Here is a 16,428-nt window from a genome sequence, read left to right on the forward strand (position 1 = left end):
TGTTTGTGTTTTCTTCTGCAGTTGCTTGGTGATCAGATATTTTTTATCTATACAATTATATTATATTATATTATATTTAGAAAACATAACTCAGTTGATGCACCTTCTTCTTCTTCTTTCTCAATAGCTCAAATGAGAAAATATAGATAAGATGAATATTAAAATGACAGTATGTGATCATCAAATTTATTTATTGTAATCTTGTATTACTAAAATTATAACAATACTACATTATTACAGAGACATTGCGCATGTATCCAGTCTTTGGCTTTTTGGGGTGTAAGACTACAGCAGACTGCAAATTGCCTGGAACTGATGTAACAATCCCTGCTGACACATGGGTTGCAGTTTCTGTTTGGGGGCAGCATATGGATACAGCATTTCATCCTAATTCAACTACTTACAACCCAGAACGCTTTTCTGAGAAAGATAAACTGCATATTGAAGAATATACATACATGCCATTTGGAGTCAGGAAGAATAATGATACAGGTATGTATAGACTGCTATGTGAAATCTGGAAAGTGCGACATTTTAGATTCACATGTAGTAGTAGGAGCAGGTGCAGGAGCAGCAGCAGAAGCTTTATTCATCTGTAGATCTCTTTTTACAAGGATATAGGACATGTCAAAGTATTTACAAGTTTATAATAGAGGGAAACATTCCACGCGGGAAAAATATATTTAAAAACAAAGATGATGTGACTTACCATACGAAAGTGCTGGCAGGTCGATAGAAACACAAACAAACACATACATACATACACACATATCCATCCGCACATACACAGACACAAGCAGACATTTTGCTTGTGTCTTTGTATGTGCGGATGGATATGTGTGTGTGAGAGTGTATACCTGTCCTTTTTTCCCCCTAAGGTAAGTCTTTCCGCTCCCGGGATTGGAATGACTCCTTACCCTCTCCCTTAAAACCCACATCCTTTCGTCTTTCCCTCTCCTTCCCTCTTTCCTGACGAAGCAACCATTGGTTGCGAAAGCTAGAATTTTGTGTGTATGTATGTGTTTGTTTGTGTTTCTATTGACCTGCCAGTGCTTTCGTATGGTAAGTCACATCATCTTTGTTTTTAAATATATTTACAAGTTTAGATCAATTTAAAATAAGCTAATTCATTTACACATATATTTACAGACTTCTTAGAGACAATCTATAGATTTACTCCTGGTATACAATACTTTTTTTACAAATAACTTATTAAATAATGTAATGCCACATTATTCACTCATATCTCACAATAAGTCAATGCACACACTATACACACATTGTTTCACAACACTTCATTCACTGAAAAAACTCTCTCTCTCTCTCTCTCTCTCTCTCTCTCTCTCTCTCTGGTGATCTCTGGGCCATTTACTGTCCTGAAAAAGTGAGTCAGCATCCCTCCATAATGAGTGAGATGTTGAGCTCAGAAAGAAGTGTTAGTATTGTGCTATGTATAGCTTGGGAGTAAGTATTTCTAGAAAGGAAAAACAAAAAAACATAAGGTGAAGGTGTTACATGGAATGTTGAATGTTTTATAATCATTATTATTATTATTATCATTATTTGTGTAGCATTTTTTGTCAAACCCCTACTCTGTTTTAGCTAAGTAATTCTTCAATGTATAAAATGTATTGCATAACAGGTACCTTTTAGCTGCCTTTTTAAATAAGTGTATTTTTGCAATTTCTTTAATCTCTTCTGGTAATTTATTGTACGGTTTTATACCTTGGTAGAAAATGCTGTTTTGTGTTTTATGTTTATTTTTTCTTGGTTAATGTAAGTTGGGTCTATCTCTTGTTGCATGGTCATGGACAGAGCTGTTTGTGCAGTAATTACCGATGTTATTTTAGACGTGTACAACTGACTGGTAAATGTATTCACATGGAGCAGTTAAAATCCCCAGTGTTTTGAACAGATCTTTACAATGAGCTCAACTAGTATTTTTGGTTATTATTCTTATGGCTCTTTACCAGAGTTCAAAAATTGTGTTCATATTTTGTGCGTTTGTTCCCCAAAAAAGAATGCCATAACTAAGAATTGAGTGTACACATGAATAATATGAAACTAAAAGACACTGCATGTTACACACTGATGACAGGATTCTAAGGGCATAACATGCTGATGACATTCTGTTTGCAAGTACCTTTGTATGTTCACACCACTTCAACTGAGAATCAATATTTATTCCTAGAAATTTTGCATTTGTTACACAGTCTACAGAGGTGCCATCTATATTTAATTTAACATTGTCATTTTTCCTCTTCAAACTGAAATTCATGGCATTGGTTTTCTTTATGTTCAATGTCACTTTATTGCTTATTGACCAATCATAAACTTCCTTGAGAGTTTCATTTGCTTTCCCAGCAAACGTGTTTTCTTGTTTTTTCAGTGACTATAATATTGCTGTCATCAGTGAAGAGAATTTTTTCACCAGGAGTAACAATCAGATGGTACATAGTTGGTGTAAATATCAACCATTTAAGCAGACAACACCAAAAATGTTTCATCACTATCCTATCCTTTGTCACTATGGCTTCTCTGATTTATATTCCTTTTACAAATAGGTCACCCTCACTTTAGATGTTTCCCACACATACTCTGTTGAATTTTAATACATGCTGTTATTGGGAATACGATGGGTACTTTTATCATACATTTACCATAGCTTTCTATTAATATACCTGATATCTTGTCGTGTGTTCAACATCTCCACACCTGTGACCGAATATTCACTTTGTTTCAATGCTAAGTGGAGCTGCTACTCATTCTACCCCCTTCTTTCATTTCTTGCTCACTGCTTTTATTTTGTCTCCTTATCAGACTGTTTGTTGTAAAATCTAATGATGATTTTTATATTTAATTTGTTGTTACGAGGTACTGTTCCACTTAGTTACACAAAATATGGATATCAATCAAACATAAGCCAGACACATAGCACATGGACAGATTTAGCTGTTTCAAATAATTGTTTACCGGTTATGCAGTACAACTCTAGTTTATTTATTTTGTATGAACTATTAACATCAATAGCATGCAAAATGCTCTGAGAGGAACTAGATAAAATTAAGTCAGTTATTCAGACTATGCAAATTACAATTACTTCCATTCATTTTGCAGGAATTATGTTGGGTCTAATGCACAGTAAAATTGCTCTTGTGCATGTTTTATCAAAGTACTCCATCGATATCTGTGAAGAAACTCCAGAAATACTGAATCTCAACAGCACATACTTCTTAAGAAATGCAGCCAATGGGATTCCTCTCAAATTAAGGAAAATCTGTTGAGATCTCAGTCATAATGGACAAAATCCTCAACACTGAATGCAAGTGTGATTCTAAGATGAGTGTGTCCACAAAAAAAACTGCATGAAAAGAATTGCCATCATGGACACTGGAGTGGAATTTTTCAGTGAAGTCAAGAAGGGCTGGCTGTTGAAAGTCTGAAGAAAAAAGTAACTTACTGTCGACAACCGTGCACGAAGTTTGAAACTACAGTTGTGACTATGTATATTAATGTTGTTGACAAACTGTGTGTGTTCTACATTCTTGCCCAATTCATCAATCTATTGTGGGATTCCTTCCTTCCATCCTTCCACCTCCTCCTCCATCTTCTTCTTCTTCTTCTTCTTCTTCTTCTTGCACCAAAAAAATTGGAAAGTTTTCTTTTGTGGACAAAGGACAGTGTAATCCAATTGAGGAGCAGATTCAATAATATGGCAGGAGTTAAGGAAACCAGTACAAAGTAAAGCATGTCTTTCTGCACTATGTTCAAAATTATATTATTGTATTGGTTCTCTAACATACAGTAGCAGTATGTGCATCACATACTGGACAAGTTTAGCTACATACAAGGAAAGTGCAAACATATAAGATCAAGGCGATCAGATAGCTGCAGTATTTCTAGGTGCCTGAAAAGAATTTGACTCAGTAACATATCCAACCCTATAAATGAGAGTACAAACCTGTGAGGTATCAACCAAAATTTATGACTGAATTGAGGATTTCTTTGTACTGAGGGCACAATGTAGCAGCAGCTTGAGGCATGCCTCAAGAAAGCATGTTGTGACACTTACTGTTCACAGCATACATTAACAGCCTGGCAGACAATATTAACTGCAACCTCACATTGTTTGCAGATGATGCAGTTAACCATAATTAAATACTAAATGAAAAAGGCTGCACAAATATTCAGTTAGATCTCTAAAGAACTTTGAAGTGGTGCAAAGATTGGCAACATGCTTTAACTATTCATAAACGTAAAACTGTGCACTTCATGAAATACGAAAAAGTAATATCCTATGACTACAATATCAATGATTCACAACTGGATTTAGTCATCTCATACAAATACCTAAGTGTACCAGTTTGTCCGGATATGAAAGGCAATGATCACATAGGCTCAGTCACATGTCAAGCAGCCGACACTTCCATTTACTGGTAGAATACCATGAAATGCCATCAGTCTACAAAGAAGAGTGCTTACAACACACTTGTGCATCCCATCTTAGAATGTTACTTAATTGCGTGGGACCCATACCAAATAGAACTAATAGTAGATATTAAGAAGCGGTATACAGTCGCACAGCTGTCTGAACCATGTGAAGTGGCCAAAGCTTAGAGGTAGACATTAACTATCCCATAAAAACCTATACATGATACTGCAGTGACGTACCACTTTTCCCTAAGCATGATGTAGAGGCAGTATGGATATCTTTTGACATAATAAACATAAATGAAAGTGTCTGGAACTCATATAAAATGTCCCTATACTGTAACGACATGCTGCAAATGGTAGCTGCCAGTAGCCATCAGTTAAACAAATGGTGCTCGTCTAAGTTACCCTGCTAAACTTGACAAAGACTTACTTTGTAAGCAATGCATGGTCTCACACTTAGGCATCTAAAACTAAACTAATTGCCCCATCAGTTATTTACCCTACTAGAAAAGTATTATTGTAGCTACTTCAAGACCACTCAATATCATCACCTGCTTCCATAAGATTAAAAAAGAGTGGTTCTCGACTTTTAATCTTTAATTTACATGTGAAACCTGAAATTATAACCAATCAGTTGGCAGAAACATCCTCAAGTTCCACTAACAACACTTCCTGAATATCTGGACTGTATTTCCTGGAATTCATGGTCAAAATCAAGTGCAAATTTTAATGGACACAGATCACCCCCCCCCCCCCACACACACACACACACACACACACACACACACACACACACACACACACACACACACACACACACACATCTTTTGTTTCATACAGTAATTTTCTTACAAATTTTATTTGAAAGTGTCCTTAGTCTGTTGTTGATTGGAGCTTCACTTGTTTCTTGATTAAAGTACCGTCAACTGGGGCTACATTGGCCCAATCATTTGCAATTTCTAGTTCAATTCTGTAATATTTAGAATAAATCTGTAACAATAATTTCACAAAAAAATTGTTTTATTTAACAGATGTTTACTCAACTATTACACCACATTAACACCTTCTGCAGACCTTTTTGGTAACTGATTTTATGTTTTCAAAAAGTGGGCCAATTTTGTACCAAAGTGGAGCTACTTTGTCCCAATAAATTTTTTTCCTGATTAATAACCCTTTTCATCATTTTGGTTCAATTGTACATCTGATTATAGGGAATTGTGATAATACAGCAACAAAACATAGCAATATTTCAAGGAATTTTAGTTTATTTACAAGAAAATTCTGAACTGAACAAATCCATTACCTGTACATGCATACAACAAATATTATTGCTACACATTACAAAATTAATTAAAATGTTTAAACAGAACAGTGGGATGCTTTACACTATATCTGATATAAACTGTCTAACTCAGGCACTTGAAAAAATCCCCTCTTGGAAAGCAGTTATGGGGAGGAAATTTTTCTTGCAACAGATGACCACGGATATATCATTATGTCTTTCTTGTGGGGCCACTTCCAGCATTTCTTACTTTTCTCCATGCAGTCCACTGTAGAGCCTTCCAGGTCTATTTTTAGGATCACTCCAGGGTATTCTTGTTCATCATAAATAACTGTCACAAAGTCACCCACTTTTACAATAGTCGACAAATCCTCTCTTGGTAATATAGGGTGAGTCGTATGTGTAGACTCTTGCTGCTCACAGATTTCTTCCTCAGAAATTTCCAACTCTGATAATGAATCATGAATGCTGAAATTATCAGGCTCTGACTCTGAAGATTCAAAGGCCTCTATTATTTTTCTTCCCTTCTTTTTCGGAATAGAACTGTTGTCACTCGAAACAGAGGCAATTGTACCTGAAGTTAGGGGTGAATCATTCGAGTCTTACGGGCAGATACTTTTTCCTGGTGGAACATTTAATTTCCTGCATCTTCTCTTTTCTACTCGTGTCTTACATTAATTCCTTTTCTGAATCAGATACTGCATGAAAGCATTGCTGACATCCTGTACTGCAACTTCTTCATTTGGCAAAGAATTCAAAACAGCATTTCTATCAAAGGGATGTATTCCACATTTACAGAAGCCAGAAATTAAATTTTTTGCCTTTCCACTGTGTTCCATCTCTGACATTAGTTTCCTCAAAAGTTGTGGGAACACATCTTTTGGCAGCACTTCATGTTTCTTTCCACCTGGAGAGTCCTTCCACTGTCTCAAAATATATCTCCAAGCTTTCTTCATTGGAGCAAAATATGCTACTTCCAGAGGCTGTGTGAGGTGGGTGGAGCTAGGAGGGAGACACACAAATCTAATGTTATTTTCCTCACACTGTTGTAGGATTTCTGGATTAATGTGAGTAGACAATTTGTCACCTATCACTTATTTCATGCCTTGCTGTTTGTTGAGTCTTGGTAGCAAAAGAACCCTACACCAGTCCTCAAATGTTGCACCATCAAACCATCCACATTTAGTGCGATTGTAATGGCACCCTACTGGACCACCTTCAGTCCATATTGTCCACAGATTCTCAGCTCGATAGACAACATATGGTGGTAACAGCTCTCCCACAGCATTCCCACACAGCATAACAGACGTTGAAGTTTTTGAGCTATTCATGATTTTCTCCACATATTTAATGTGGTCAAAATACTCATTAATGACAGTCTTGTGAATTGCTGCTCTCACACGTTTGATATTGCTACAAAATCGTGTGGTTAGTTCTTTATGCCTTCTAAGGATTTAATAAATTCGTAACCACGCAGATTGTCTTTGAAGCAGTTGATCACAATGCCTTTCTTGTCCAAATAGCTTTTAATAACAAATCTAAGATCTGTTTGAACAAGTGGGAAGCCAAATTCAGCCATTTTACTGATGTGATCCACAAACATTTTCTCCTCCTCAGGGTTGAATGTTGTTGGGTGACCATGTTTGTTACTAAATTTCCCTTTAAGTTTATTCTTTAAGGTGCTTCTTGGAATTCCATATGTATTTGCAGCAGTTCTCTGACTTTTTTGACCTGACCCAATTTCTTCCAAACACTTTTCAAGATCTTCTTTTGTATAATTTCTGTAATTTCTCGCCCCACTCTTCCTTTTATATAGACAAACCATATTTATAATCTGAAATTAAAAAAAAGAAAAATAAAACATTGAAAAACAGACCTAAGACAAGTTGAGAACCTAAAGCTAATTTACCTGGGGCTACTTTGGCCCAGGACAAAGTAGCCCCAAAAATGGTGCCAAGTAGCTCACAATTTAATAATTTCCAAATTAACCATGAACCACAAAGAATTAATCAACCTTATCATCTCAGTGTAAGAGTAAATGCCTTAGAGGATAAACTGTCTACTTGCCAAATTTTTTCTCACTTGTGCTAGTCAGTCTACAATACAAAGTAGGAACAGAACAAAAATCATACTTCTTTGTTGCAGTCAGAAAATGACAACACTGCACACTGGTGGGCATTGTGGGACGTTTTTGCGACATCACAAAAGGTAGCAGGTGCTGCCACCGATTATGTAGTATAAGTACTAAGAGCAATTGTTGACGTGTTTGCACACACTGAAAAATCAAAAACTTTATTTTTGTTGTGGGCCAATTAGCCTCGCATGGGCCAATGTAGCCCCGGTTGACGGTAGTGGAAACTTCCTCATCTTCTGAGAAAAAAATTTAGTTACCCTTGTCTAAAATCTAACGGTGCCCCATACTTGTTTGCCAGGCCATGCCACCCTTGTCTAAAATCTAATGGTGCCCCATACTTGTTTTCCAGGCCATGCCTAACAGGATATTCAGTCTGGCCAATACCAGCACTTGTTTTATTAATACTCTTCTCTATCTGCATTTCCAGAGGCACCCATTACCCTAAAAACTTTAACTCATATCAGTGAAAGCATAGGAAACCTTTTGTTCTTAATGTTAAATAAGTTGGAGCAATTATACTCAAATTGGTTGTTGAGTCAAGTACGATATCTTATTCTCTCATCTACAGGTCTAGACACCACCAGGTTAGGGTTTACAGGCCACACACACTATAATCGACATAATTGTCTATAGAGAATTCAGCAACTGGATATGAGTAGATACTATTTAAGATAATTCTCATTTATGGTCCTGCCTCACTTATTCGATTTGACCCACAGTGATCAAAACATCTAACCGCATTAAAAAAGCATGCAGCTGAGACAGAACATTAAATGAGAATTACTTAAATGTTCCCAGAATACATCTTTCACCTTCTTGTATTTCCACTGTTAGCTACTGACTATTTTTGAAATTTTACGAACCAAACACAGTCCCTTACATCAGTCAGTCAGTCAATCTCTCTCTCTCTCTCTCTCTCTCTCTCTCTCTCTCTCTCTCTCTCTCTCTCTCACACACACACACACACACACACTACTTTTTGAATTGAAATGTATTCTTATCTGATTCTGAATTATATCCATTTGTCTTTACTTTCAATTTAGGCCTCTTATGTCTATTAGACTTTATTTTCGTTATTATCTTGGCCTTCTAAAGTGCCTAAATGTTCTATGAATTCCAACAGTAAATAAATCTTTTGTTCTAGTCCCTACCAACTAATTTTTTCTATCATTCTGAAGAGTATTCTACTAATTAAGGCTTCAACTGGACGCACATAAATGTGTCTCCCAACATACTTAGCTCTGTTTAAATAACACTTCATGAATCCTGCTGATTCCAACACTTCCAATCTGAATTTGTTTTTAAGAACAATATCTAGATTCTGTTCAATTTTGAAAATTTTCCTACGTTTTTAATTTTGCCGTTATCAGTACTCCCAATTGAGCAGCCGCTCCCTTCAAATATTTTATCATGAAGACTATCTCCTCTTCCACTGATTTCAAATAAAGGTAAGATGCTCCTACAAGCCTTCAAAAAGAAAAGAAAAGAGTATTCATTACCAAAATGTGTGAAAAAGTGAAAATTACCACCTAGACCTCCTCCTAACTAAAATTTAAATTCTGCCAAAATTCAGTTCGTATTGGCATCCAGCCATTTCAATATATCTCCACCCCACAAAAAAACAATTACCTTTGAACGATCACTGACATTTTAACAACAGCAAGAACCAAATAAAGTGTAGCAAGAAATTATTGTAGTACTAAACACATTCTTCAATTCAAAAATCAAGATTGTGTGAAAACAGCCTTTAGTAACAATGGCACATTGAATTTGGATTTTTACCTCATTGTGGAGAGAATGGCAGAACTTCTTGTCATATTATTACCTTTAATGGTTCAACATAACTGGGATGAACTGCATATGCTTTAGTTTTTTCGAATTAGTCATTAGAGAAACACAGCTGCATGACATCACACCTCACAGGTGGGAAGTCACCACTGTAACCACATACACGTATCAGACGTCTGGAGCACATCAATAATGAATGACTGTTTCTTGAAAATTAACTGAAAAAGTGTATCATATCTGAGTTTTATTGTTTCTCTGAATGTGGCATTTGCAACTAAGTGTGGGAGTTATTTCAGCACATCCAATATTTGTTTAACATACAAGGACAGAAAATCTGAAGTATGATCATTTTGCCTGATGTCAGCATATGCAGAACAGGAAAACTATTGGAACACATGCCTCAGAATTCTAACTCTGACATCCATGGATATTTCCTCAATGTATTTGTGACTGATAACATCAGAGTAAATGCTCAGGTCAAATGGAAACAACATTCTTCTGGTAGTGTATCCCTGCTAAATGAACTATCTCATCAATGCTTTAGCATTTAAATTTCCTAAGTAGGCTTAAATGATTTCACAGATTTATGTCCACTTATAGATAATTATGTCAGAGATTATGATACAGCCCCAACTCCCAGTTCCAAAGCTTTACCACCAGGAAATCTTAAGTACCACTATAGTTGACTAACGTATCAGGCTCTGCTTCGACTGTCTATTTCTACTGCTATAAATCCACACATTTATGAAACTGTTGAACCATTCTGTTTAGGCATTTGTGTTGGTCATTTTCTCTCTTTACTTGTATCAAAGGGAAATTAACTTGACATAAGTAAAAAATTATGTGACAGAATTGCTGTATGGTACTTACACTTAGGAGGCACAAAATTAGGGCTGCTGTTAAACACACATCAAAGCAGATGTAATAAAATCTCAACTTTTGGATCAATCAGTTCCTTCAAAGAAGGGTTGCAAATGATTAATAAAAGATGAGCACATCACTCACACCCCAGAGCAAGGGGGATCACCTGTAGTGAGCAGGAGGGTTTCTCCGAGTTCTCCCTCACTACAGGTGGGTCCATCTCGTCCTTGGGTCAGAGTGACCTCCCCTTTTTAACCATTTGCGACCTACCCCTCCCTCCTCTCCCGTTAAGGAACTAATGGTAATGGAAGCTAGGGCTGTATAGTCACTTTTTCTTTTTTGTTTATCAATCAACTGTATAAAACATTTCGCCTCCTGAAAGTAAGCACTGGCCACAGATTCTCTACTTCACTATCACATTCACAGTTCATGCACCAATGACTACTCCTATTCCATCAACTTCTTCCACAATGAAGGCTACTCTCCACTCCTTTATTTGTTCTATTTCTTTCAGGAAGTCTTCAGTTTTAGACAACAGCGCATGATGAGTATAAATAGCAGTTACAGAATACAACATATAGATTATATTCTAAGTCACATACGGATCTTGGTTTGTCAGGAAACACTTCCCAGTTTCTATTTAATGCTTCATTATTTATGATTTTGTAGTGTTCATCTTCCTTGTGATTAACCTAACACACATCGTAGTTTTCACATCAGCTACCTTTTTCATTTTTGTCAGTCAAGGTTAACACGTGCAATGATTGGTGCTGTGACACACACAGTCATTGAGCTTTTTTTGGTCAAATTTTTGAGTGTAATATAGACATAATCCCCTGTAAATTACACAAGAGGCATTTGTCCAAATTTTCATTGCCAAACTAAGAGTGGGAAATGGTAAAATGGGGTATCAGATTGTCCAGCATGAGCTCTAAAAAAACAAAAAAATAAATAAATATTAGTTTCATTTGCTTGAAAGAAATCAGGATGATTATGAAGAAACTTACTGACTTGTAAACTGCTACCACTGTTAACTAAGTACCACAAAGTTAATCCTTTCAAGGTCTAACTGTTTTGTAAGGAAAATTTGCATTGGTGTGATATTTAACTGTCAAAATGGCCTCCTTCAGTCCAAGCACAAATTTCAGGACATTTCAAAACAAAAAGACACTATGAAAGCAATTTTGTTAATGTCTCTGTGGTAACAACTCAGTGTTGTTGCAGCTATGTTGGTAACTATTGTTTCTCCTAAAGCCATCACTACATCACAGTTGAGAGCTGGCAATTGTATTGTCAGGGATGATCTTGCAGACTTTGTTATATAATGTCTCAAGTATCGCCATAACATGTTCTCTGCAGCTCAGCCCATCATGTGTCCTGATGCAATTCTTTCCAACCCACTGGCATTAATTTCAGTGACTTCCCAAAATTGTGAAAGTGACTATTAGATCAAATTCTAAGCTGCAAAAGTCTCATAGGTAATGTATATATTTATTTACTGTGTGACAAATAATTCAAATATGTTATTGCCTCCATTCGGCCCTCCAGTTATCTGATAACAATTTTGTACTTGTTTTTGTAGTACATTAAAATACACACACCACCATTTGTGAGTGCCAGCAGGCAAGAACAGCTGTTTTAAGGTATGCAGCAAAATACTGTTTACGGTTATGAGATGATTGTTTATCTTCTATAAGACTTATGGTTGACCACCAGTTGTAATCAGGTGCATTGCATATTTAGCTAGAGACGGATCCATCTACAACTGGGCTGCCAGTAACAATGAAACAAAGATGTAGTACACCATTAGATGAGGGACTATGCTACTACCTAAACTACTGTCTAAATGAAAGTGGCTCCAATGACTAAGACATCTCACCTGCATCTGACGATGACCCAGTTTACAATCCCCAAGATTTGAGATCCTCTTCAGATTTAAATGTAAGGGGTTATCACTCCTATTTTGATGAGGTTTATGGTAATGTATGTAACTCTAATAATGTTTATGGCATTGACGAAAATAATATCCCAATTTGGAAATCAACTGGACAAAATACAACGTATAATTTGTAATTAGGATTTGGAAATTAATATTTCCACTAATTTTGACATCCCTTCTGATGTTTACAAAATATTGATAACTTAAGGTATTTGAGAATACGGTGTTGGAAATCAAACGCATATGCAACACGGAAGATGCCCAAAACACCAAGCAGAAGGGACGTCAACTGGCCAAGTTGTTAGATAAAAATATGCTTATCTGTGGAGCAACATGTCCAAATAGAGCAGGACTACCCAAGGATTTGTGGAGAAGCAGCTTAAAAAGGGGTAAATAAGTGGAGCAGAGAACAATAATGGAGTCAAAATTATTTACTGGGTGGATAAAATGAGAGTTCTAATGATTTCAACAGTTCCTGGACATATTGACGTTTTATAGGACACTGGGAGAAAGAACAGAAAAGGATAAGTTATAATGAAATCAAAGGCTGTGCTGGAGTACAAGATAAAAAAAGGCACTGACCCCAGTGACTAGATGTCTTGTATTATTCACCACTGAGAAAGGAGCTGAAATGGTGTGAAAAAGTTGCAATGGAACTTCTACTAGGAACCTCTGCAGTAAATGCTTCAATTCTGCTTTAAAAAGCACTTCCAGGAAAGAATGTCATTTTGAATTTTCAAACAGTCCATTGCCTTACTTTTACATGGAAATCTGCCTGTGCCACTCTTCCATGAAGCAAGCAAGCCCATACTTTGGAGGAAATTGAGACACTAGCAAGAAAATTTCAGCAACACTGCATGCTGTGCTACAAAAGGATCTTCACTCAGGACAGCAAACAAGCAGTGAACAACAAGGCCAAGAAAAGTTACAGCCTTCTGCAATGACTGTCCAGGACCATCTGAAATGTGCATCAGTTGTTTCAATGAAAACCACATCCACGAATGACTTTCAGATTGTAATGTTTCAACGGTGCAAAGGTTATGTTAATAACTATTTTTTGAATTGTTTGTACAACTTGTGTGCATGTTTTGCAAATGAATTAGTATGGTAAAATGTCCTTCAATAATAAAAAACAAAACCAAGAAAGACATTTTAAGATTCCAACTGTTAAAGAGTGCAACGTTTATAGGAAAATGATTTTTTTGTGTTGTTTCCTATAGGATATGCATTTACCAAATAAATCTGTATAGCAAAAATGTCAAAACTGTTTCGTCGTCATTTCGGGGCCTAGCTGGCCACTACTGCAGCAGTTTACACAGCAATACGTCCCCTTCACTACAGACAGCCCAGCACGCAACTTCATGGTGAAGTGATGTCATACAGAGGTATACTTACACTGGAGGCATTCAGAACACTGATGACCCAAGGTGTATTTCAGTGACATTTTTGTCAGGTCACCCGTGGGCTGATACACAATACAGGCGGTACATTCCTCCCAGGGAATGTGTTAATAATAATAGAACATCAAGAAAAAAAATGGTCAAATGTTTTGTGAAATAACTTCTCTAAAATCAAGAAATAAAACATATCAAGAGATGCCTTTACTGTGTCTTTGAATGCTGCTCAAAATCGTGTACTTTATCGGGAAAACTGAGTGAGCAAGAATAATGATGGCATCAGCACTTGTAAGGGAGATGTTATTCTTTGCACCACAATCATTCTCTTTTCTGATACAGGTATTTTAAGGATTCTCTATTGGAACATTTTTGAGACTGAAAAACTGTACAATTTTTTTCGCCCTCAGGTGTATATCATAGAAATATGTCAAAGCTACACAACAGTAGTCTGCACAGTCTACATAATCCACCAGACAAATATCCTCCTGTACTACTTAAAATTGTACAATCCTAAATTAAACATTTAACACTAAATTCTCAACCAGCACCTCAGTTATTGTACAAGATCAGAGAATCATTCAAAGGTGCACCAAATGTTTCTTTGATGGTTTTATGTGATGTACTGTGACATTTTTCCCCAAGAAGAAAAGTTAATGTAGCATTTCAGGCAAAAAATTCCCTTAAATACACATTAAAACATAAGGAGAATATCCTAATGCACAAATATGGTAATTCAGGTGTATATACAGTAAGCTGTCAGAGCATGTACACTCCTGGAAATGGAAAAAAGAACACATTGACACCGGTGTGTCAGACCCACCATACTTGCTCCAGACACTGCGAGAGGGCTGTACAAGCAATGATCACACGCACGGCACAGCGGACACACCAGGAACCGCGGTGTTGGCCGTCGAATGGCGCTAGCTGCGCAGCATTTGTGCACCGCCGCCGTCAGTGTCAGCCAGTTTGCCGTGGCATACGGAGCTCCATCGCAGTCTTTAACACTGGTAGCATGCCGCGACAGCATGGACGTGAACCGTATGTGCAGTTGACGGACTTTGAGCGAGGGCGTATAGTGGGCATGCGGGAGGCCGGGTGGATGTACCGCCGAATTGCTCAACACGTGGGGCGTGAGGTCTACACAGTACATCGATGTTGTCGCCAGTGGTCGGCGGAAGGTGCACGTGCCCGTCGACCTGGGACCGGACCGCAGCAACGCACAGATGCACGCCAAGACCGTAGGATCCTACGCAGTGCCGTAGGAGACCGCACCGCCACTTCCCAGCAAATTAGGGACACTGTTGCTCCTGGGGTATCGGCGAGGACCATTCGCAACCATCTCCATTAAGCTGGGCTACGGTCCCGCACACCGTTAGGCTGTCTTCCGCTCACGCCCCAACATCGTGCAGCCCGCCTCCAGTGGTGTCGCGACAGGCGTGAATGGAGGGACGAATGGAGACGTGTCGTCTTCAGCGATGAGAGTCGCTTCTGCCTTGGTGCCAATGATGGTCGTATGCGTGTTTGGCGCCGTGCAGGTGAGCGCCACAATCAGGACTGCATACGACCGAGGCACACAGGGCCAACACCCGGCATCATGGTGTGGGGAGCGATCTCCTACACTGGCCGTACACCACTGGTGATCGTCGAGGGGACACTGAATAGTGCACGGTACATCCAAACCGTCATCGAACCCATCGTTCTACCATTCCTAGACCGGCAAGGGAACTTGCTGTTCCAACAGGACAATCCACGTCCGCAAGTATCCCGTGCCACCCAACGTGCTCTAGAAGGTGTAAGTCAACTACCCTGGCCAGCAAGATCTCCGGATCTGTCCCCCATTGAGCATGTTTGGGACTGGATGAAGCGTCGTCTCACGCGGTCTGCACATCCAGCACGAATGCTGGTCCAACTGAGGCGCCAGGTGGAAATGGCATGGCAAGCCGTTCCACAGGACTACATCCAGCATCTCTACGATCGTCTCCATGGGAGAATAGCAGCCTGCATTGCTGTGAAAGGTGGATATACACTGTACTAGTGCCGACATTGTGCATGCTCTGTTGCCTGTGTCTATGTGCCTGTGGTTCTGTCAGTGTGATCATGTGATGTATCTGACCCCAGGAATGTGTCAATAAAGTTTCCCCTTCCTGGGACAATGAATTCACGGTGTTCTTATTTCAATTTCCAGGAGTGTATATTGGCCAAACTGGAAAACACTGCAATTTCAATTAGAGACGTATGTGTATTATTGCCTAGTTGAACCTAGAAATTTTCTTGAGTGTCACAGTCGAACTTGCTATAATTCACAATTTTTGTGAAAGAGTTGCTTGGTATAGGCTATCTCTAATGTTCTGTTGGATACTGATTTTTGAAGAGGGTAACTTGGATTTTGTCACATTTGCAGCCAGAGAACAAAAACTGGAATTTAGTTTCTCAAGATACTGTGGAAAAAGTGCTTGTCTGTGACATCCGAAACTTCAACCTTCACAATGTCATGAAACCTGTGCTCACTTGGTATTTTAGAATCAGTTTGTTCAAGCAGAATGTGACAAAATCTGGACTAATTTTTATTACTTGTTAGTCAACTTGCAACCAT

The 16,428-nt window shown here is 38.0% G+C and overlaps 1 protein-coding gene across 4 annotated transcripts in view; it reads left to right on the forward strand.

Annotated features, from left to right (window-relative positions):
• Positions 1-5,007, forward strand: part of LOC126237097 (cytochrome P450 6k1-like) — a 140,439-nt gene extending 135,432 nt beyond the window's left edge. For all 4 annotated transcript variants that reach the window (XM_049946904.1, XM_049946901.1, XM_049946905.1 and 1 more), the window contains 2 exons: positions 241-492; positions 3,118-5,007. In XM_049946904.1, coding sequence (XP_049802861.1) covers positions 241-492; positions 3,118-3,284 — 419 coding nt within the window. In that variant the 3' untranslated portion in view covers positions 3,285-5,007. The remainder of the gene's footprint in view (positions 1-240; positions 493-3,117) is intronic.
• Positions 5,008-16,428: the final 11,421 nt, after the last annotated feature.

Source organism: Schistocerca nitens, chromosome 2 (assembly GCF_023898315.1).
Source record: "Schistocerca nitens isolate TAMUIC-IGC-003100 chromosome 2, iqSchNite1.1, whole genome shotgun sequence".
NCBI classification, from domain to species: Eukaryota; Metazoa; Arthropoda; class Insecta; order Orthoptera; family Acrididae; genus Schistocerca; species Schistocerca nitens.